A 21315-nucleotide genomic window follows, 5' to 3' on the forward strand; every position below is an offset into this window, starting at 1 on the left:
TTTACAGCCTCCTGTGAAACAGAATGTTCTCAAATAAGCTTGCAAGCCAATTGTGAGTGTTCACTGGGTTTTATTTTCCTCAAGATTGGCCTTCTCAAACCTTCTGATGGCTATCCTGTTGGCTAACCCTCCTTGATTGAATTGAAGGACCTCCATCCTGATACCAAGCTATTACTGAAAGCCACTTCAGAATTCCATCTCAATATTCTCTTCTGTTCTCAGGTGCATATTCCAAAAAGGGAGACTTTCCTCCATATGGTGGATGTTAAGGAGGGCCCTTAATTTTTGTTTTAGTAGGACTAAGGCCTTTTTTAAGCCTCCTTAGTTCGTTGAAAAGTTCCACATCCCATTACCAGCACACCTGGAAACATGCGGCTTTCCTCTGTTCCCTTCTGTGTGATAACTACTTGTTAGTTTTCAAGAATGGGGATCTGTGAAGCCACTGATGACAGATGAGAACAAGCTGCTGAACTTTTTTGGGTTTACATTCCCCCTCCAGGTGCACACTCATCTCTTCTCCATGCCTACTGGCTTTTAGAGCTGGGTTGGTAGTTACAAACAAGGGAGACGGGCTGTCCTTGCACCCAAGGTGTCAACACCTCCATGCACATGCATTGAGACCCAAAACCTGGGTTAGGCTCCAACTATGCTATCTATCCCATGGATAGGGCACAACCCCATGGAGGACAATATTCTTATTGGTTGTCACCAGCAGGTAAAGAACTTTCTGTATCATTTCACTCTGGCTGCTCCTGAGTTATTATTTCTCAGACTTTTGGGGTGCTGCACTCCTATTGAGGGAACTGCAAGCCCTGAGCACCTCTGAAAATCAGCTCACACTGTATATATTGTCACATTAGTGTTGCTCTTTGCTTTCCCAATACTACATACCCTCCCCGCTCACATGTCTATGGGGACTATCAAAACACGTAGGAGTATTCAGGGCCAAAATAACCAAGGGACATGGTGGATTCTCCATCACTTGAAGTCTTTAAATCAAGATGGGAACCCTTGCTAAAATAAATGCTGTAGCTCAGCCACATGATATGGGCTGGATGCAGGGATCACTGGGAGACATTCTCTGGCCAGTGTTATGCAGGAGGTCAGACTAAATGATCAGAAATGTCCCTTCTGGCCTTGAAATCTAAAAAAATTGGCACACGTGGGTGGCCCAACATTAGTCTCCTCACTTCCTAGTTAGGTAAGGGGCCCAATTTTCAGAGAGGCTGAGCACCTGCAGCTCCTACTGACTTCAGTGTAAAACACCTTTAAAAATCCAGCCTCGCTCGTTCTTAGGTTCTCAGATACAGCTGCAGCTGCCTAACTTGAGGCCCCCAGGCTTGGCCTTGGTTTCTGAGAAAGCTGTTTGGTTCCCAGGGATCTGGGATTTGCCCCAAGTTTCATCTCCCAAGCACTCAGCTCGCTGGCATGAAGGAAACTGCCCCATCCCCCTATGCATGCAGAAGATGAGCTGAAGGAAATGGGGCTTCTAGCGGTTCTGAGGCCACCCTCTGGCACCTGGGGGATAGCAGCAGCACACTACACAACTGCACTTCTCTAGCCCACTGGCATCAACTTGGGAAGGAAACGACCAGCTGTTGTTCCAGAGGAAGCATAAGGGTGGCCCGTCCACTCCACTGTGAATGAATGGCGTCAGGTGGTCTCTCTTCAGGAGGTGATGGGGCAAACAGATCATCAAAGGTGTTCCAGATTACTGTTTGGAGGCTGATCCTCAGTGTTGGCCATGCTAAGCAAGGTTCTGCCTTTTGTAACCACACCACTGCAGCTGCTCTTGGAATATGCACTGTGATATTGCTCTTGGCAGATTCTTCCATTCGTGGTGGGGAGGCCCCTGCCTTCTTTGCTTCCAGTAACATCATGCAGTGTTGGTGACCACTAACCCTGACTTTCAGCACCACACACTTACCTTTGCTCTCAGGATTTCCCTAGAGCACTCTGTGGATCAAGGAGCCCACTGGTGAACTTGCCCTTGTTTGGGACACCAGAGGAACACAAGCCATGCTCTGCAATCCCTCTGGGGTTATGGGCTGCAATATTTAACTTACACACCTCCCAATCGGATTTCACAGACAGAAAAGACACCATCAACTGCTGCCAAAGTAAAGCCAACCACCATATTATTCTTTCTGGAGACTTCAGAGAGAGCCCTTCCTTCTGGCCCGAGCTGGCTGGAGCCCCTGGAGAGCTTCTCCCCCCATCCAGCCCCCTCCTAAAATGGCCAGAGCTTGGACAATAGGCAGCACTCTACAGTCTCAGATTGTAGCGTGTCCAGTGTTCAGAGGTGTCGCCCTTTCCACAAGCTGAGATGGCGCACTGCTGGGAGTCACAGGGACCCCCAACAGTACAGAAGAAAAGGGTACCATAGGTATGGGTGACCCTGAAGCCCCTTTATCTCACCTCCCAGCCTCATAAGACATGGCCCTCATCCTAGCGCTCAGTCGTGATGGTCATCCCCATGCAACACACTGGGAAACTGAAACACTGGAAGGTCACATGACTTGCCCAATGTTACACACCAAGAGTGAAATTCTGGCTCCACTGAAGTCAATGGCAAAACCCCATAGGGGCCAGAATTTCAGTCCAAGTGAGAAAGAGCCAAGAACAGAACCCAGTTCTCCTAAGTCCCTGTCCAGTGCTGCATCCACTATGCCACACTGCCTCCTCCAAGCACCCAGAGCAGCCAAAGCCCTGAACTTCAGGCAGGCACATCCAGTGTCCCTTTGCTGGAGGGGAACCTGCTTTATCACAGAGTACCCCCATGGTCCTGCCCCCACATAGCTCCTGGCCAATGGATGATCAGGAAGTGATTCACCGTTCCTCACCTTGACAGCCCCTCCAGAAAACTCTGCCTGTCCCCATAACAAACACATTGTGAACCATTCATCTTTAATGGCTTATGCAAATCAGGGGGGACATCAAATCAATGAAGATCAATAACTGCAGCCATTTAATTGCCAGCAAAAACATTTTAAGAATGAGCATTATCTGCAGCCCTTTCTCGGGTAATGGCACCATTAATCCAAACGTTGGATCCCGGCCTAAGTGCAGAGGAATAATCCTCCACCCCTTGTTCTTCGCCCCTCCCCACGCCTCTTGGGTTGGGTTTTATCCTCTTTTCATTTCCAGTTTCTGAGTTTCTCCGTCATTACCGCTGGCAAACAGCTCCCAATGTTAATGGTTCTGCTTTTGTTACTCTGTGCCTGATTGAAATGTCGCATACAGATTGAGATGTTAGTGCTAAGTTGCCACCTGGGAATGTCAAGCTGGGCCTGAAATGAACTTTTTCTCACTCTCAGATCCAGATGGATCAGGCGGGGATGTTCCCAAGCTGAGCTGGGAGTGTTCCATGGTGCAGGGTGGGTGGATGGATGGGGGAGGCACTGAGCTCAGTTTCTGCAGCAGTTCAGGGCCTCCTTTGCAGCCCCCTCTCCTCCAACCCATTCCTGAGGGTCAGATCCAAAACGTGTGCAGAGTCTCAGGCCTACTGGGATTCTGCTCGAGTCCCACATTGAATGATGTTCTCTGGCCTGTGCTGTGCAGCAGGTCAGACTAGATCATCTGATGGTCCCTTCTAGCCTTAACAGCCATGAATCTTTGCTCCCCTCCCTCATCACAGGCCAGTAGAAGGAAGAAGAGGGGATGTGCTGTGTCTGATCCTGCCCCCGGGTCAGAGAGGTGCCTCTTGTGAGAGAGATAAGGGTGCCCTATTCCTCTGGCACTGCCCCATAGGTGAGCGAGGTGAGGTCCCCCAGATCCTGTGCTCTTTGTCAGGGAAGCACCCTCTGTTAGAGGTGTGTCCGGCCCCTGCAGCTGGGCTGTGCCCGGAGGCGCATCTCCAGCCATATATATCTGAGCAGGAAGGAGGAGAGGCACAATTGTTCCACAAATTCCAGCTGTCTAAGTACCTCTGTAGTGCTGGGCGGGGTCAGCCTCGTACTTACCCCAGGTCAGGCTCTGATATCAGCAAACCAAAACCTATCCCCCAGGAAGTCTCAGGACTCACATCGCTTGGCTCCCTCAAACCGAGCCCCTGACCTTGCCCCAGTGCCCAGTAACCCTTTGCAGGCCTCTGGCCAAATAGCCCATGTATCTGTGGGTGACTCTCACCTACGCTCCTGGATCCCACCTGGAGGTCAGAGGTCTCCAAATCCTAACATGGTGTCGTGCAAAACCCCTGTGGTCAGTGACTACTCTTGGGGAAGCTGAGTGATACTGGAGCCAGCCACGCCAGCTGCCTAGGAGCCATACCCAACTCAGCCACCAGCGACACTGACCCTGTGGGCTACTAGGCAAGGCTGCTGCAAGAAAATGTGGGAGTCTCCTACAGAGGATGAGTGAGAGCACATGGTCCCCCCGGAACTGTCCCCTGACTGGCCACAGAGCATTTTCCATTTCAGGGGACTACTCCCCAAACAAATCACCTAGGCAAATGCAACCTTGGAGATTTGGGGTACTAGAGCCATCCACCCACTGGCTCAGCTGCCTCTGAAGGCTGGAGAGCAGTGCCTTGGCCCTCACAGACAGGCTATGTCCCATGGCTCACTCGTGCATCTCCTCTGAAGGATCAGCAAGAGTGTCTGGGCCCAGCCTGAGATCCCAGCCAGCTGCTTCCCTAGCGAGGAAGGTGGCTCAGCTCCACCTTGCTTCCTTCGTCATTACCACCAGTCCTTACTGCCATTGTGCTTGAGGTCATTGCATCTCCCTGTACCTCCTCTATTCCTCACTCAGTCATGGGATACCTCTGCATCTTCCACCATTCTCAGTCTTCCTGTTTCCTGGGGAGCTGCCCCTTTCTCTTAGAGCCTCAAATGCTTCACCTACGGGAGTTAGGACCTGTGTCCCTGGCTTGTGCTATTCATAGATACCTGGGCCATTGGGATCTCCTGTATAGCACAGGCCAGAGAACTGCCCCCAAAATAATACCTAGAGCAGATCTGTTAGAAAAACATCCCATCATGACTTAAAAATGGCCAGCGATGGGAAATCCAACATGCCCCTTGGTATATCATTCCTATGATTAGTTACCCTCACTAACAAACTTTTACGCCTTATTGCTAACCTGAGTTTGTCTAGCTTTATCTTCCAGCCATTGGATGGTGTTAGAACTCTCTCTGCTAGACTGAAGAGCCCTTTATCGAGTAGTTGTTCCCCATGTAGGTATTTATAGACTAATCAAGCCACCCCTTAGCCGTTCCTCATCTTACATTGCTACGGATCAAGACAGTCTAACTCCGGCACAAGGGTGCCACCCCCAGCACTAGCATCTTCTGAGCCATCCACGGCATGTGGATGCAACAACGAAAGAGCCTGCTGGCTCAGAAATTGTCCGTTGCTCCTTTGTGCTCTGGTCCCCCAGCTGTCTCGCATTTGGTTTCATTTCCTCCCTCTGGCTTCCCACAAACACCTGATTTTAATGTGCCTGCTATGAGGGAGAGGGGAAGCTGGGAACTGAGCTATTTTGACAGATGCTGTAGGAGGCACATGTGCTGAGGGGAGGGGGAGCTTAGCCAGGATAGTTTAGCAGCACTAGCTTGCAAAGGAGAGTCCTGGCTTGCAAGTATCCCTTCCAAACGTTAGGGCCAAATACAAACCTAAACAGCTAGTTCTCCCCGAGAAGTCCAGGTGTGAGCAAAGAGTCTGTTGTTCCAAACATGAAGGAGAAATCTAGGACACAGCAACACAGGCTCTCTTCTCTGTCTGCCTATCCTATCCCAATGAACAGCTGGGCAGACCTGTCCCTGAGTCACACCTGGGCACACCTGTATGTAACCCCTGGATGCCAGTGCTGTGAATTTTAACCTTGTCTTTACCTCTTATATTCCTCAGGCTCCCTTGCTCTCTCTTTCTATTCCGGTGTTAGCCACAGAGTTGCATCTTGCATCGGGAGAAAAAGCAGAAGCTAATGGTGATGACTAGGGAATAAACGAAAGGCTTAGGAGTGCCGTTTGGGCAGGCAGCTTACCGGTCACCACGGGGTACGTCTGGGGTCCTGACACGTTGGTCCCCAGGTCTGGGTTAGCAGAGGCAGATAGACTTGACTTGACTTCATCAAGACCAGGGGTCAGAGCTGGGAGGGAGTACTCATTACCCTGGGGAAGAGAGGAGAGAGACAGCTTGCTATTGATGCACCGAGAAGAAGGAAAAGCATACAGATGGGGGGAGGAAGAGGAGCGACGCCAAACCCTGCACAGATGGGAGAGGAGGAGGAAACAGAGCAGATGAAGGAAAAAGATGATGGGGGGGCAGGGAGCTGTGGACGAGACCCTCACTTCTGCTGTGAGCAGTGGCTCCTTCCCCATCTGGGCAGCAGCAACAGAGAGGGACCAACAATGGGTGTTACTCTGCTGTGGCCAAGCGCAGAATGTGGCCCATTCCCTCTGGTGTGGCCAAGCTTCCAGGCCTGTGGGCGAGGGGGAAAGTTTGTGGGTAGAAGCTCAAGGGGGATCAAGAAGGGATGTGGCAGCCTCCCTGGCAAAGGAGAGTTGGGGACGTGGCTAACACGTATGTCCCCATGGTTGGGGCAGGAGGTTGCAGTGGAAATGACAGGGATGCCGGGGCATTTCTGCTGCAGGCAGGGCCTGTGTAGGCCGGTGGCCATTGTATCTGAGCTCAGTTTGCTTGGAGATTCCCCCCACCTCTTTCCTGGTTCTTGAGAAACAAAGAAGCCTCATTCCCCACCTCTGTCACTTTGTGCATCAGGGTATGAAATTGGGGAGGGGGGAGAGCCACATGGCTAACAGAAGGGTGGGAGGGGGAGAGCCACTGAATCTGAAAGGGTGTCCTGTCCGAAAGGCTCTGGTAATTGCCTTTTTATTGTGGCAGCCTCCAGACCAGACGCGGAGCCAGAGAAACCAGAGGGACTACAAAAACACAGGAAAAGTTGCTCTGATTAATATTACGTTAAATTAAAACTGATTTTCTGCTCTTTCTGCTCTGTTTTTTTCCATCCGCTTCCCCAACCCACCTACCCCCCCATATGCTGCGTGCAAGTTGCCCCCTCCCTGCCCCCTCCTGTCCCTGTCCGGCCACGATTGCCTAGTCATTTCCAATTCCTTCTCGTATTGATCTTCCTGTAGAAATCAGTTTTGTAATTAGCTGCAAATTAGGCCTTCTACTGGGGGTGAGCCTGCCCCCTGATTTATCACCAGAGTAATTCGCTGTGATCGGAGAGAAATTAAAATGAACTCAATTAGGCTTTGGATTTGCTTTATGGGCCCTGCTCAGAGTTTCAGGGGGAAAAATGACTGTGTCGGTGTTTAATAGTCTAATGAAAGTAAATAAAGGTTATTCATTGTAATAAAGCCAGGGACTCGGGGATGAAGGGAGTCTACAGCCAGTTTCTCCTTCCCTTCCTTTGTTGGTTTATGGCTTGGGGCGGTTTAAAAAGACTTTTGATTTTCATTTTATTAAGACAAACAGCTTTCGGGATAAAAGGCGGAGTGTGGGGCAGGCGCTGCTGAAGCACAGAGGGGAGCTGGGCCATGAGAGAGAAGCCCATGGAATTTGTAACAAGCTCGTAGCTCCCTGGTTACTGGTGCAATCTGAAGTTGCACGTTTCCTTACAATGACGTGTTGATGTGGATATTCAGAGGGGTTCATGTGCGTGTCTATGTGGAGAGGGCTGTACATGTATGTCCATGCAGAGAGGGATGCATGTGCATGCATGTGTCCATGAAGCGGTATAGGGGTATGTGTATGTATACATAAGTGCCAAGATAGGCGTACATGCAGCTGGTGTGGGTGTCAAGGGTGCATGGGAGAGTGAAGGAGCTCACTCCCTGCCATGTCCCCCACGTGCCTGATTAGCACCATTTGTGCCCATGTTGCTGGGTGAGGCCCCCACCTGCTCAGATTTGATGTGCTCTGATGTTTGAAAGACATCAGGGTAAGAAGGACGTTCAAAGACTCGATCTAAAGCTTCCAGCTGTTGCTGGGTGAAAGTGTCGGCACGAAGGTGCTTCCGCAAACTGTCCACGCTGCTCTGGGAGTCTCCATTGGGAACCGAGCCCTCAGACACATCTGTGGGACACAGACAGAGAGAACAGGGAGTTAGCCCCACCCAGTCCCTGAGGAGAGGTGTTTGCTGGCTCAGATCAGCAAGTGATGCAGTGCAAGGCCCAAAGGGGCCAGGAAAGGAGCACCCCCCCACTCCGAGGGAGCTGTGCCTCTGGGGAGGGAAGGCTGAGAGGTCTTGGGGGTGAGCCCCTGTGCCCTGACCTCACCCCTGGCTTCCATGGGGAACATTACAGCGCTCCCGCCCAGCACACTTGAGGCCATGGAGAATGGCACTTGGCTCGGAGATAAGTTTCAGTTCCGCTGATTTCCAGTGTTAAAAATCGCCAAATCTCCATTGCAGAGCGTAAAATGGGAGCAAAGCGCAGAGATTAGCATTGCTAGGGGACCACCAGAGATGCAACTCATTCCAAAGCAATGGGCCTGAGGGATGGGGACATGTAGCCAAATCACAGCACACCAAAAACACCTGGAGTTTAGGGAGTGTTGTGGTGTGGCATCAAATCTGTGGCAAGTTTGTCTGTGTTATAACAGCCTGTTCCATTCAAAACGAGTCTGTCTGCATTCTAACCCCCCTTCCCGCCAGACGTGAGTCTCTCTTCATTCTAACCCCCCTCCCCGCCCGAGGCGAGCCCGTCCGCATTCTAACCCCCCTCCCCGCCCGCAGCGACTCCATCCGCGTTCTAACCCCCCTTCTCGCCCGAGGTGACTCCGTCCGCGTTCTAACCCCCCTTCCCGCCCAAGGCGAGTCCGTCCGCGTTCTAACCCCCTTCCCGCCCGAGGCAAGTCCATCCGCGTTCTAACCCCCCTCCCCGCCCGCAGTGACTCCGTCCGCGTTCTAACCCCCCTTCCCGCCCAAGGCGAGTCCGTCCGCGTTCTAACCCCCTTCCCGCCCGAGGCGAGTCCGTCCGCGTTCTAACCCCCCTTCCCGCCCGAGGCGACTCCGTCCACGTTCTAACCCCCCTTCCTGCCCGAGGCGAGTCCGTCCGCGTTCTAACCCCCTTCCCGCCCGAGGCGAGTCCGTCCGCGTTCTAACCCCCCTCCCCGCCCGGAGCGACTCCGTCCGCGTTCTAACCCCCCTTCCCGCCCGCGGCGACTCCGTCCGCGTTCTAACCCCCCTTCCCGCCCAAGGCGAGTCCGTCCGCGTTCTAACCCCCTTCCCGCCCGAGGCGAGTCCGTCCGCGTTCTAACCCCCCTTCCCGCCCGAGGTGACTCCGTCCACGTTCTAACCCCCCTTCCTGCCCGTGGCGACTCCGTCCACGTTCTAACCCCCCTTCCTGCCCGAGGCGAGTCCATCCGCGTTCTAACCCCCTTCCCGCCCGAGGCGAGTCCGTCTGCGTTCTAACCCCCCTCTCCGCCCGCAGCGACTCCGTCCGCGTTCTAACCCCCCTTCCCGCCCGAGGCGACTCCGTCCGTGTCCTAACCCCCCTCCCCGCCCGAGGCGACTCCGTCCGCGTTCTAACCCCCCTCCCCGCCCGAGGCGAGTCCGTCCACGTTCTAACCCCCTTTCCTGCCCGAGGCGAGTCCGTCCGCGTTCTAACCCCCTTTCCCACCCGAGGCAAATCCGTCCACGTTCTAACCCCCCTTCCCGCCTGAGGCGACTCCGTCCGCGTTCTAAGCCCCTCCCCGCCCGAGGTCAGGATCTCCCTCTTTCACCTCCCTTTCCCCCCATTAGCGTTCAGCTCTGTTCGTTAACCCCTCCCTGACAGCCTCTCTGTTACACCCCCATCCCAGGGATTGTGCCACCTCCCCAGATGCGAGGCTCTCTCTGAGTCGCCCAAACTGTGAGGCTCCCGAGCGAAACTCATTCCTCAGGACGTGGTGCAGGGTGTAAGCACCCACTTTGCCCTCCCCCTGCTGCGTGTCATGGTGGCCTGCCTGTGGCAGAGACAGTGCCCCAATGGGCACCTCGCCCCCCAGAGCTCTGCTGTCACTCGTCTCACCCTCCTGCCCTGGAGCAATTGCCTCCCCGGAATAGTTCCTACCCCAACCTGAGACCAGACTGCAGTGGCCCGGAGGAATAGCCCAGCCTGCTCCCTCCTGGCTGTAAGATGTATCCCTTTATAGATGATTATACGATATGATATAATCAATAGTACATTATATACAGTAACCTAGTACAGTGCCACTTGCACGACCATAGAAAATATTACATATTGATTTGTCCCAGCTGGCAGCCTTCCCCTACAACAGCCCCTTCTCATTCTCCCTCCTCGGCCCGGGAGGGAGGCAACATTTCCTGGCACTAAGCCCTTTTCCCCTCTCTCTGGTCTTATTCCATGGGGCCAAGTCCTGAAGTCTTTAACCAGGCAAAGCAAGGATTTCAGTGTGTAGGGCTTGACTGTTGAAGAGCTAGGCGTGCCGGGTGCGGCGAGCTTTGGGTGAACTGGCTGTTATGTCAGGGGGTGATGTTCAAAAGTACCTCAGGCATTAAGGAGCACAAGTCTCAGTGGCTTTCAGGGAGCTTGAAAATCATCTCTCCAGGTGCCGAAACGGCAGTTAGGCTCTTTTGAAAATGCAGGCTGCCAGCTCAGAGCCCAAGGAAAGCCAGTGTGGTGCTCTTTGGAAAATCTGGGTCCACGCTCAGAAAGAGGAGCATGTGTGTGTTGATGTATGTGTGTGCCTCAGTCTGTCTCTCTGGAGAGAAAGGTGTGTATCTCTTTGGGTGTGTCTGAGTCAGTGGGCATGTCTGTGCGAGTGTGTGCACAGTACCTCGTATGTCACTGTGTGTGTCTCTCCACCTACTTGTGGGTGCTGCGTGTACTGGTACGAATGTGTGATTCTAGGCCTATGAGGGCTTGCATCTCTACGTGTACCTATTATTTCAGTTATTTGTGTGTTTGCATGCCAGTGTGTCTGCATATCCATGGTATATCTAGGTGGCAAAGCTCCCACTGACTTCTGTGGGGCCAGATTTCACCCTCTCTGTTTCTCTGCTTGGCTGTTTACGTGTGTTTGTGTGCACGTGCATTTGCAATTTATGCGTGTACATTTGTGTGTCTGCTATGATTCTGCGCGTGTGTCTCCAACATCTCTGTGTGTATGTGCACAGGCACTGGCCAGGCTTGTGTGTGTAGGAGCTTTCTTAAGTTGCTGCAGGAGTCTCTTTTCCTTCATTTATTCAGGGGCCCTTCAGATCTTGACAAATCTGTCACTCTAAATTTGCGAGAGATTATGGTGCTCTCTCCCCAGCACGGAGAGAGGTGATATATGATATCTGCTGCCTCTATTGATTGCCTGATCTGGTGGCAGAGGGCTGGCGAAATGAACTTGAAATGAACATCATGCCTCAACTCATTGTGCGTATAATACACTACTTAATCCCACATTTTTCAGCTGCTATGGAATTCAATTGATCAATCATGTCCCACTGATAGTACTGTTTTTAGGGGTTATTGCTGCTCTGCTCACTGACCTTTTTATTTATTTATTTATTTATTATTTTTGTTGGTAAACTCAAGACCTGGTGATAAGACAGGGCCTGCACAGTCCCCAAGAGAGGGAGCAAAGGATGAGAATGGGAGAAGGGAGGGAGGGAAGGCCCAAAGCAAGAGAGAGGAGGAGGGACTAGATGGGAAAAGGGATTTATGCCAGGGACATAAGGAAAGTTATAAAGAGAAAGAGACACAGAGAATGATCTAGCTCAAAGAGGAGTTATGGGCTTGGTGCAACAATTGCTGGGTGAGGATCTCTAGCCTGGGCTAAACAGGAGGTCAGAGTAGCCAATCAGAATGGCCCCCACTAGCCTTAAAATGTACGAGAGATGAGGAACACAGCGCAGGAGGGAGGAGCGAAGGCTGGTCTGGCCTAGGGTCATCTCCTAAACTCTCCTAGGGGTAAGAAGGATGGTTCTGTAGCCTAGGGCTTGGGAGAACCAGGTTTAATTCCCTGCTCTGTGTGACCTGGGGTAAGTTATCAAGCCTCGCTTTGTCTCAGTTCCCATCTGTAAAATGGGGATCATACCACCTCCCTGCTTCACAGGATAAATACATTCAAAAACCTGCCACATGCTTTGTGTGTTGTTATACACACAAGGAAGCAGGACCCCTACAGTACAGTGCTTTGAGTTCCCTACACTGCCCCTGAGAGGTGGTTTATGAACAGGGAAGGTCAAAGATTTGGCGATTTCCAGGTGGAGTGTCGCCAGCTCACAGAGTTCCATTATGAGTTTGGCCCCCAAAAATCATGAGATCGTCTCAAAAATCATGTGACCATAAAGGGGGTTCTATAATTCTTTGTGTTTGCCTGCTGCCGTCAGACCCTGTCAGGTTTCCTTTTCAACTGCAACCACAAGGGCTAGAAATTTACTTCTGTTTTTAGAAAAAAAGAGCTGAGAGTCTCACCTAATCAAATGACTCCAGGAGCTGGGGCCTTAGAGAAAACACCAAATGTCATGAGAATTGTTATAAAATCCCCAGGGTTGACAGCACCGTGGGTGGGAGAGAAACAGAGGAGAGGGACACTATAGAGAAGGGATGGGGGATGGGGGAGGGATAGCTCAGTGGTTTGAGCATTGGCCTGCTAAACCCAGGGTTGTGAGTTCAATCCTTGAGGGGGCCATTGAGGGACCTGTGGCAAAAATCTGTCTGGGGATCGGTCCTGCTTTGAGCAGCGGGTTGGACTAGATGACCTCCTGAGGTCCCTTCCAACCCTGATATTCTATGATGTCATCAGTCGCCCCTCCCTCCATCAGAGCAATGGCAGACACTGGGTCAGAGTGAAGGGAGGATTCAGGGGAAAGAGTACGGGGTGGGAAAGGGGAGGAGATCCTGTGGAGAATGAGTATCGTGATGGGCAAGGGGGGACTGTAGGGAGTGAGACAGAAGAGGGGGGGTCCAAGGGGGTGGCTCAGGAGTAGAGTATGCTGGAGAAAGACCCTGGGGCTGTTTAGAAGGAGGAAGGGCAAGGAGAAGAGCTCACGGGGTGAGAGATCTTCTGGGGGTGGGAGGGCTCATGGAGGAGGGCGAGAGTCATGGGGACGGCTCAGGGGAAGCAGGGAGATTCTGAGAAGAGACAGGGTTCAGCTGGGGAGGGACCACTGTTAGGTTTGGTAGAAAGGAAGGAATGACAGAGCAGGGCGTTATTATGATGAAGTGAGGCTGTAGGTAGGATTATTGGACAGGTGACAGGCAAGAGAGTACCCAGTCAGGTAACTTGGCAACACTTTTGGGATTGGCAAGAGAACCCCCCATTCGTGCCTCGCCCAGGGACCCCACCAGCCCAGTGACACAGGGCACCCATGTTGGATTGGGAAGGCCTGCACGAACAGCTTGAGAGCTGGACCATGGACCTCAGTCACAATCTTTCTTACAACAGAGTATGAACAGTACAATCAGAACCAATCCTACACACATAATGGGAACGACATCTGCTCCCAACGGGCTGCCAGAAGAACCCGAAAAATTGCACAACTGGCATAACCGCCTGACAGGAGACACATCAACACCCCTGTGTGTGTGTGTGACAGAAATACCCCAACAGGTAACATGGAAACACACTGCCAAGTGACACAGAAACACCCCCATGGGTGTCACAGAAATAGCCGTACAGGTAACATGGAAACATGCTGACAGGTGACACAAGGACATTCCAGGATGTCACAGAAACAGCCCTACAGTTCAATGTGTTTCCATATTACAGGTGACACAGGGACACCCCTGTATCATAGAAACAGCCCTACAGGTGACACAGAAACACTTACGTCTCTCATGAAAACATCCATACAAATGACATAACACTCACACTGTGCTCTCTTTGGAGCAGGGACTCTCTCACTGTGTGTTTGTATAGCGCCTAGCAGGTGGCGTTACCAATAATATTCACACTCATAACAAAAATGGATGGGTCTGACCTGTGGACACCTGCCTGGTGACAGCAACACTCATCAGAAATGCAGAGGGGAATGCATCTGGGTAAGCGAAACTGCGGCAGAAACGCTGTCCCTCTTCCCCAGCTTTGTCAATCTGGGGGTGGTCCCCTCCCATCTGTCTGTCCCAGCGCTACCCTGGCCTAGGATGACCAGATGTCCTAATTTTATAGGGACAGTCCCGATATTTGGGACTTTGTCTTATCTAGGTGCCTATTTCCCTCCACCCCCGTCCCAATTTTTCACACTTGCTGTCTGGTCACCCTACCCTGGCCCTCTGTCTGACCGCTGCCTCGGCTCTGTTCTAACCACACACTCCTGTCCCCTTACAGCAACACTGCTCTTTCCCTTCTTCCTTTTCCCCTTCTCTTTTTCCCCCTCTGATGTATTGCTGGGTCCCAGTGCAGCCAGGGCCTGTCAGGTATCTTTCCTGGACATCCCCTGAGGGGGCTTTCACAGCACTGCCAGTTGTAGCAGTTTCAAACTCAATTGTTCGCCTCAGTACTGAGGCAAATGGAGTCATTAATTACCTTCCATCGGCTGGGCCGAGTTCAGAACGCGATCAATACGCAGCGCTTGTCATTCACGGCAGCCAGCTCTGCACACCCCCTTGCTCTCACTGCATTCAGCACGGGCCCAAAGAGCTTTGCTCCAAAGGCCTAGGGCAGCTCTCCCGGGGATGAAGCAAACCCCCAGTTCTGGAAGGGAGATTAAACCTCCTACTTCAGGGTTCAGTCCAGTCTTTGATATGGGAGGCCAGGAGGAAACACAGCAGGACATATCACTCCATCTCTGCCCACTGCAGAGTTCTTCCACCTCCCTCTGACGCATCCGGTGCTGGCCACTGACAGGATATTGGAGGAGGTGGGCCTGTGGCCTGATACAGTCTGACAGCTCCTGAATTTCCAAACACCTCAGTTTGGCCCCCGATGCTTATATCAATACTAAGCCTTTGTGACGCCTGAGGAGGCCTTTACCCATGGCGGGGGCAGAAAGCAACAGCGCCAATCTGATCTTGCCTGTGCCGCTCTCTGGGCCCACCCAGCAGGGGAGGCTGAAATATTGGGGTCACAGCTCCCCACAGAGGGCTCTGCCCTACATTTAGGGTACCACCATCTCTGGGTGAGTCAATTCTATGTCGAGCAGGGCTGCCAAAACACATGGGGCTTTGACTGAGGATATTGGAGCAGACAGGGTCAGGGCCGGCTCCAGCATTTCTGTCGCCCCAAGCAAAAAAAAAAAAAAAAAAAAGCCGCGATCGCAATCGGCGGCGGCAATTGGAAAAAAAAAAAAAAGCCGCTATCGGCGGCGGCAGTTCAGCGGCAGGTCCTTCGCTCCTAGAGGGAGTGAGGGACCTGCCGCCCCCGAATTGCCACAGGTGCCGCCCCTCTCCCTTGGCCGCCCCAAGCACCTGCTTGTTAAGCTGGTGCCTGGAGCCGGCCCTGGACAGGGTGGAAGGGAAGGGCAGGGATTCAGCTGGGAAGGAGCTCACTGGGATGGGAGCAAGGTATGAAGGGTGCCAGGAAGGTGCAGTGGGTAATGAGGTGGTGAAGGGGTGTGTTAAGGATATTGAGGTAGTGGGGGATGTAGCAGGGATAGTGGGTCGGGGGATAGCAGCTTGGTAGGATATTAGCCTTCAAGAACCAAATATGTATTCAAACCCCCATGTCCATATGCATCGGGTAAACCTATGTGTCTGAACCTCTTTATGCAAACCCCACGTCAACAAACCTATGTCAGTTTGTAACTAGGGATCTCTATCACCAATCAGCATACAAACTGAGCACATTTGCTGTGTATCTGGACAGGTGGAGGGACGAAGGGCAGCAAGGTCGTGTGTTCTGGCATCAATGTATAGCTAGGATTATGAATCTATGAGTGAGGAAGACTGCATATACACATATGTGCCTGGGTACAGAATGGATAATGTGGTATGTGCATTGGGCATTTAATACAGGAGGTGCAAACTTACTCTTAATTGTGCAGGCTAAGTTGCATTTAATATTGTGTGAGTGTGCAAATGTGCATTGGATGAAGTCTGCGCATACAAATAGCATGCAGTTAATGTCATGTTTAGGTGTGCAAATGCATATGTATTAAGGTCTGTGGGCAAATGTGCATTGGATTATTATGGAGTATGCAAATGTGCATTTAATGAAGTGGGTGTGTGCATGCACAAATAATATGCAATCCATACAGTTTGCAAATGTACAAATTCAAATTCAGCACAGGGTTTGTGGGACACTACAGGTATTGAACACGGTCTCTGTGTCTGGTTGTATGCCCGAGGCTGTGAGTGAGCATGCTCATCTGTACTGAATACAGCTGTAGTGTGCATGAGTAAAGGCACTTTTGTGTCAGCATGCACACAGCTGCCATATGCACATGTGCAACATGTATAACCATGCTACATGGCTGTGTTTGAATGAGCATGCACATGCTGATGTGTAGTGTTGGTGGTTGTGGCTGTGCTATTTCAGTGTAGGGCAGGGGTCGGCAACCTTTCAGAAGTAATGTGCCGAGACTTCATTTATTCACTCTAATTTAAGGTTTTGCGTGCCAGTAATACATGTTAACGTTTTTAGAAGGTCTCTTTCTATAAGTCTATAATATATAACTAAACTATTGTTGTATGAAAAGTAGATAAGGTTTTTTAAATGTTTAAGAAGCTTCATTTAAAATTAAATTAAAATGCAGAGCCCCCCGGACCAGTGGCCAGGAACTGGGCAGTGTGAGTGCCACTGAAAATCAGCTCGCATGCAGCCTTCAGCACAGGTGCCATAGGTTGCCTATCCCTGGTGTAGGGTGTACTGGTGGCTGGCTTATGTGTATCCAGTGCAGCATGATGGCTCTGTGCGCTGTATTGGAGCCGACTGGGCAAATTCTGCTCTCAATTCTGCTGTAGTAAACCTGCAATGACTCCAGTTACCTCAGTGGAGTCACTCTGGGTTTATACCAGTGTCACTGAAAACAGAATGTGAATCCAGTAACTCTTGCTGTGTTGGGTTTGACCCTTTAGAAGATAGAAATGCAGCTGTCATTGGTGTGCGTATTTGCCTTGTTTATATCAGTGGAGCAGCAGCAATGGTACTACAAAATGGGCCAACCCCCCCGACTGGTATAAGTCAGTGTAGCTCCATTCATTTCAATGGAGCGATGCTGATTTATGCCAGTTGAGGATCTGGCCCTCCAATCCTCTCCCCAGCTGGTGCACACATTTCCTCTAGCACGGAGCCGGCAGGGAGAATGCTGCTGCCTAGCTAATGCAGAGCAAACAGGGCTACTGCAGCTCCGTCTCCCAGGACAGAAGACCTACTTGGCTTTGTCATGGGGTACGGCTCTCTCCCTTCAGATCTTGAGCCTGTGTGTCATGGTGCTGGACCTGCTGAGGATCCCCTTGGTGAGTTTATAAAAAATGGTGGCTTTTGTTAGCTCAAAAGGACACAAGCAAGGCAAAAAATTACATTGCATGCAGCCCTAACTATGCTTGTTTAGAGAAACTGCTTGCATTTATGAAGCCTTTGGTGCGGAAAGCAGGGTTGCAAATGACTGCATCAGACCGACAGTAAAGGCCATTAATTTCCTGTTATGTTTTCCTGTGTTGGGGGCTTTATTAATTTAATTTTACACTGTCGAACAACAGCGAGCGCTGACACTGCCACGCTCAGAGGGATTTTTTTTTTCCAAGCAGCGCTTTGCCTGACATGCAAATCAACACCATTACTGGAACCAATAAAGATGAGGAGGGGACGGCGGTACCCGTGCAACCCCGTCTCCCTGCTTCTTGAGAGGCTCGGGTTCCCGGTCAGGGCGCTGGCGCCTGATTTAGCTGTTGGCTGCCTGAACTCAATTGACCTGACTCAAGCCCCAGGCAGCTCTATGCACTCCCCAGATTTTATTGGTCTCACCCATCCTCTCCGCCCAATAAAATACTCCTTACTTCCTCTCCCCTATCTGTTCCGTTCTGCTCTCACTCCATCCCAGACCCCATTCCCTCTACATCATCCTACCCTGGGTCACCTCAGAGCCCACACATCCCCGTCCTTTTGCCCCATCCCCATCATTCTCCCTTTTCCCCACGTACACACCAGCAGGGGCAAACGCACACTCCAGTCCTGAGCCGGGTGCCAGTGAATCATTTTATTGGACACTCTTCTGAGTCAGCAGTGAACCAGTGCCCCGGAGGGGGTGTTGTTAGAGGCTGCCATCTTTTTGATGTGCCATAAAACAAAGGCTCTGATCACTCTGAGTCGTTAAAATTCCCATGGCACTTTTTGCAAGAGTGCAGACATTAACCTGGCTGGCCTGACAAATTCCAACCTGAGTGATTACACACTGCCTAGCTAAATCCCCCATGCAGTTTCAATTGGACTCGGCAGTCTCCTTCCTAAACTGCTGTGTCATTGCTCTACACTGTTCAGTAACAGCTGTGCTCCACCCCAGACTTAGTTGCATTTCAGTGAGGACTAAAGTGGTTCCTATACAGTGAAACTTTCCAAAACAGCCTGTTTTTTTCTCTCACTAAGCAACTGAACTGTGACAGAAAGGTCACAGAAAAGTGCAACGCACTGAAATACTGTCTGCATGCAATGCTATAATACACTGCAGCTATCTGGGATGTGCACTCTACTTCAGTACCATATAAACAGAGTGTCACTGTACCCTAGTTCCCTGTAACTCCTGTAACTTGCTGGGAAAGCGCTTTGGGATCCTCCTGAATGAAAGGTGCCATATCAATGTAAAATGAAAGTGATGAAAAACAGTCCCTTACAGCAACATGAGGCCTGCTCATCATTAGCAAAACAGTTCCAGATACACAACGGAGCAGGGCAGAAAAGAACTTGAAAGACCTTTAAGGCCTTACAGGATATTTATTTCTCCCACTGGGAGGCTAAGATGCACCCAGTGTCATAGAGGTGAAAGCAGATGGGACTCAACCAAATCCTTCCAAAATATGGGAAAGTTCAGATCTGGATGAAGGGTCAAACTCTGTGCTTGTGGCCTGTCTCTCTAGAACTTCCTACCTTTTCCCCCCAGCCCAGTGTTGTGGGCAGCCACAAAAGCCTTCACTCCTCTGGGAGCCCAGTTATGGAAATGTTGTGCGACCTTCTGCAACGCCATTGACTGTGGAGAAGCGTCTCCGGGAGGGTAGCAGGTCCTCCAGAGCCTGGCGCGTGTTTCATGTGCAATTGGTGTCACGTTAAAGTTTAATTAAGTGCTTACTGAAGACACTTCATTAGGAGCCTGTCCCAGGGAGACATGCAGACCCCCTTGCTCGGCCCACCAGCTGCGCCCATGGAAATTCTCTGCCTCAGCAGTTGTACGACACCTGTGAGCTGCTGACAAACACAGCATGGGGGGGAGAAGGGAAGCTCCTCAGCCCGGCCTGGGCTGCCTCCCTGAACCAAAAAACACCCCCCGCTAGGGTGACCAGACAGCAAGTGTGAAAAATCGGGACGGGGGCGGGGGGTAATAGGAGCCTATATAAGAAAAAGCCCCCAATATTGGGACTGTCCCTATAAAATCGGGACATCTGGTCACCCTACCCCCTGCACTCTCAGCCCCCGCAGGCTCTTTCCTTCCCGCCCGGCTTGGGGGAAGTGGGAGAACCAACCCCTACAGCCCATGGAGCTCGGCACGCAACACATCTCGGCAGAGAGATGCATGGAGGGAGAGCGAGAGAGACCAGTAAGAAGGTGGACAGAGGCAATTACTGAGGCCTTTATTCTCCTTGACACTAAGGCCCCTCCCTTTACACCACTATGGCAGCCTTAAAGTGGGCACAAATTACATAGGGACCCACTTGAAGCTGCCAGAACAGTGCCAATGGGTTTTCCTATAGATGAGAATGAGGTTTGAAGAATTATAGGCAGATTAGACAGGCAGGTAGTTCATCCCCGGGGTCCTACTGGAGACGTCCTCGATGCACAGGATCATAACCTCGCCCCAGCCTCGATAGGCTGACCCAGCCAGCAGGCGCGTCTGTTCCAGGAGCCGTTTGGCAGCAATGCCGGCGTTTGGAGGGGATCCAATGTTCCCTGAGAGGTGAATTAAAACTTCATAAACTGCGCTTTCTTGAACGCAAGTTCCTGTGGCACAATTCAGCCAGAGCGCCTTCTCTCTCTCCCATCTCCAATCACCTTCCCCCCTCTGCTCCGCTCGTAGTGGGCTAATCGCTAAGTGAGATCTCCCCGCCTCCCCCGGGATCAAGTGAAACGCAGCTGGAGGATCTGATGCCGTCCCCAGACAAGCAAAGAGCTCCTGCTCTTCTTTCAAATAACACCAGCCTTTCTAAAATCCCCATCTTCGAGGGAGGCGGGGGATTTCCCCGGCTCAAACCGAGAACAAGGTGCTCAGTGCGTTCCCTTAGCAGATGAAGACTTGCCTCTGGAGGGGCGGTTTCCATCTGCAGGCAACAAACAACGCTTAATGTTACGTCATCTCCACCGTGGGCTTGGGAGCACAGAGACGGCCAAATTAGGAGCGAATCGGCTCACGGGGGATTGACTGTCAGGCCCCAGAGCTGCTTGGATGTGGTCGAGGAGAGAGAACACGAGCCATCCTCCACCGACGCCTCCGTAAAGGTTGGGATTTCTGAGGCCGCCGTTGTCTACTGCCGTCAAGGTCAGCAGGTTCGGGTTCACTGAACGGTCAGGACGGTTTGAATTACCGGCGCTGCCTGCCGATTCCCTCGCTGATTGTGATCCGTCTTCCAGCGCCTGGCCGTGGGATGCCGTTCCCCGCCCATGTGCCATGCACCGGGGGGGGGGGGGGCGGGGGGGGCGGTGCACAGGGATGTGGGAGAGGCAAGAGCTCTCCAGAAAGGAGATGAGTTTTCAGTCACATTTCAAGAGCGAAGTCAAAGAGAGTGTGGGACCCACAGCACGTTCTCCACGCACAGGGAGAAGGCGGGGAGAGATGCATATCCCATGACTCTTGAGGACACCCCAGCTGGAGATTATGCTTTCAATATTCACCTTCCTCTGGGGACTGAACATCCCTGGTCCTCTTTCCCCAGCCTGGAGATCTCTGAACTCCCCCCACCCCCCATCTACACCCTCTATGGAAATGACGGGAACTAAAATTTACCAAGCCCTAGGGGGGTGCAGAGGGGGACTGTTGGCCATGAGCTCCATCCGGTTCTGTGCACATGACTTTAGTAGTCTGAGAGCATGGAAAGACATGCAGGCCTCTACAGAAACCATATTGCAGGGGGGTCCTCTGCCCCAAACATACCTATGTGTGTGAACAGGAGAATAAAGGGCTGAGCTAACTTAGTGTGCTCCTAGATTCATCGCCCCCAAGGGGACATGACTGCTGGGCTGGTGTGCAAAGTTTCTGAAGGGAGGAGTGACATGACTTGAAAATGTAACTGTCACCTCAGCATTTGTGCAAGAGAAGCAGCATGGGTGCCG

The 21315-nt window shown here is 51.8% G+C and overlaps 1 protein-coding gene across 4 annotated transcripts in view; it reads right to left on the bottom strand.

The window, feature by feature from the left end:
* PAX2 (paired box 2) overlaps window positions 1–21315 on the bottom strand; it is a 97621-nt gene that overhangs the window by 21429 nt on the left and 54877 nt on the right. For all 4 annotated transcript variants that reach the window (XM_065407230.1, XM_065407228.1, XM_065407231.1 and 1 more), the window contains 2 exons: window positions 7865–8040; window positions 5984–6110 (listed from right to left, as the gene is read on the bottom strand). In XM_065407230.1, coding sequence (XP_065263302.1) covers window positions 5984–6110; window positions 7865–8040 — 303 coding nt within the window. The remainder of the gene's footprint in view (window positions 1–5983; window positions 6111–7864; window positions 8041–21315) is intronic.

The sequence above is a fragment of the Emys orbicularis genome, chromosome 7 (assembly GCF_028017835.1).
Source record: "Emys orbicularis isolate rEmyOrb1 chromosome 7, rEmyOrb1.hap1, whole genome shotgun sequence".
NCBI lineage: Eukaryota > Metazoa > Chordata > Testudines > Emydidae > Emys > Emys orbicularis.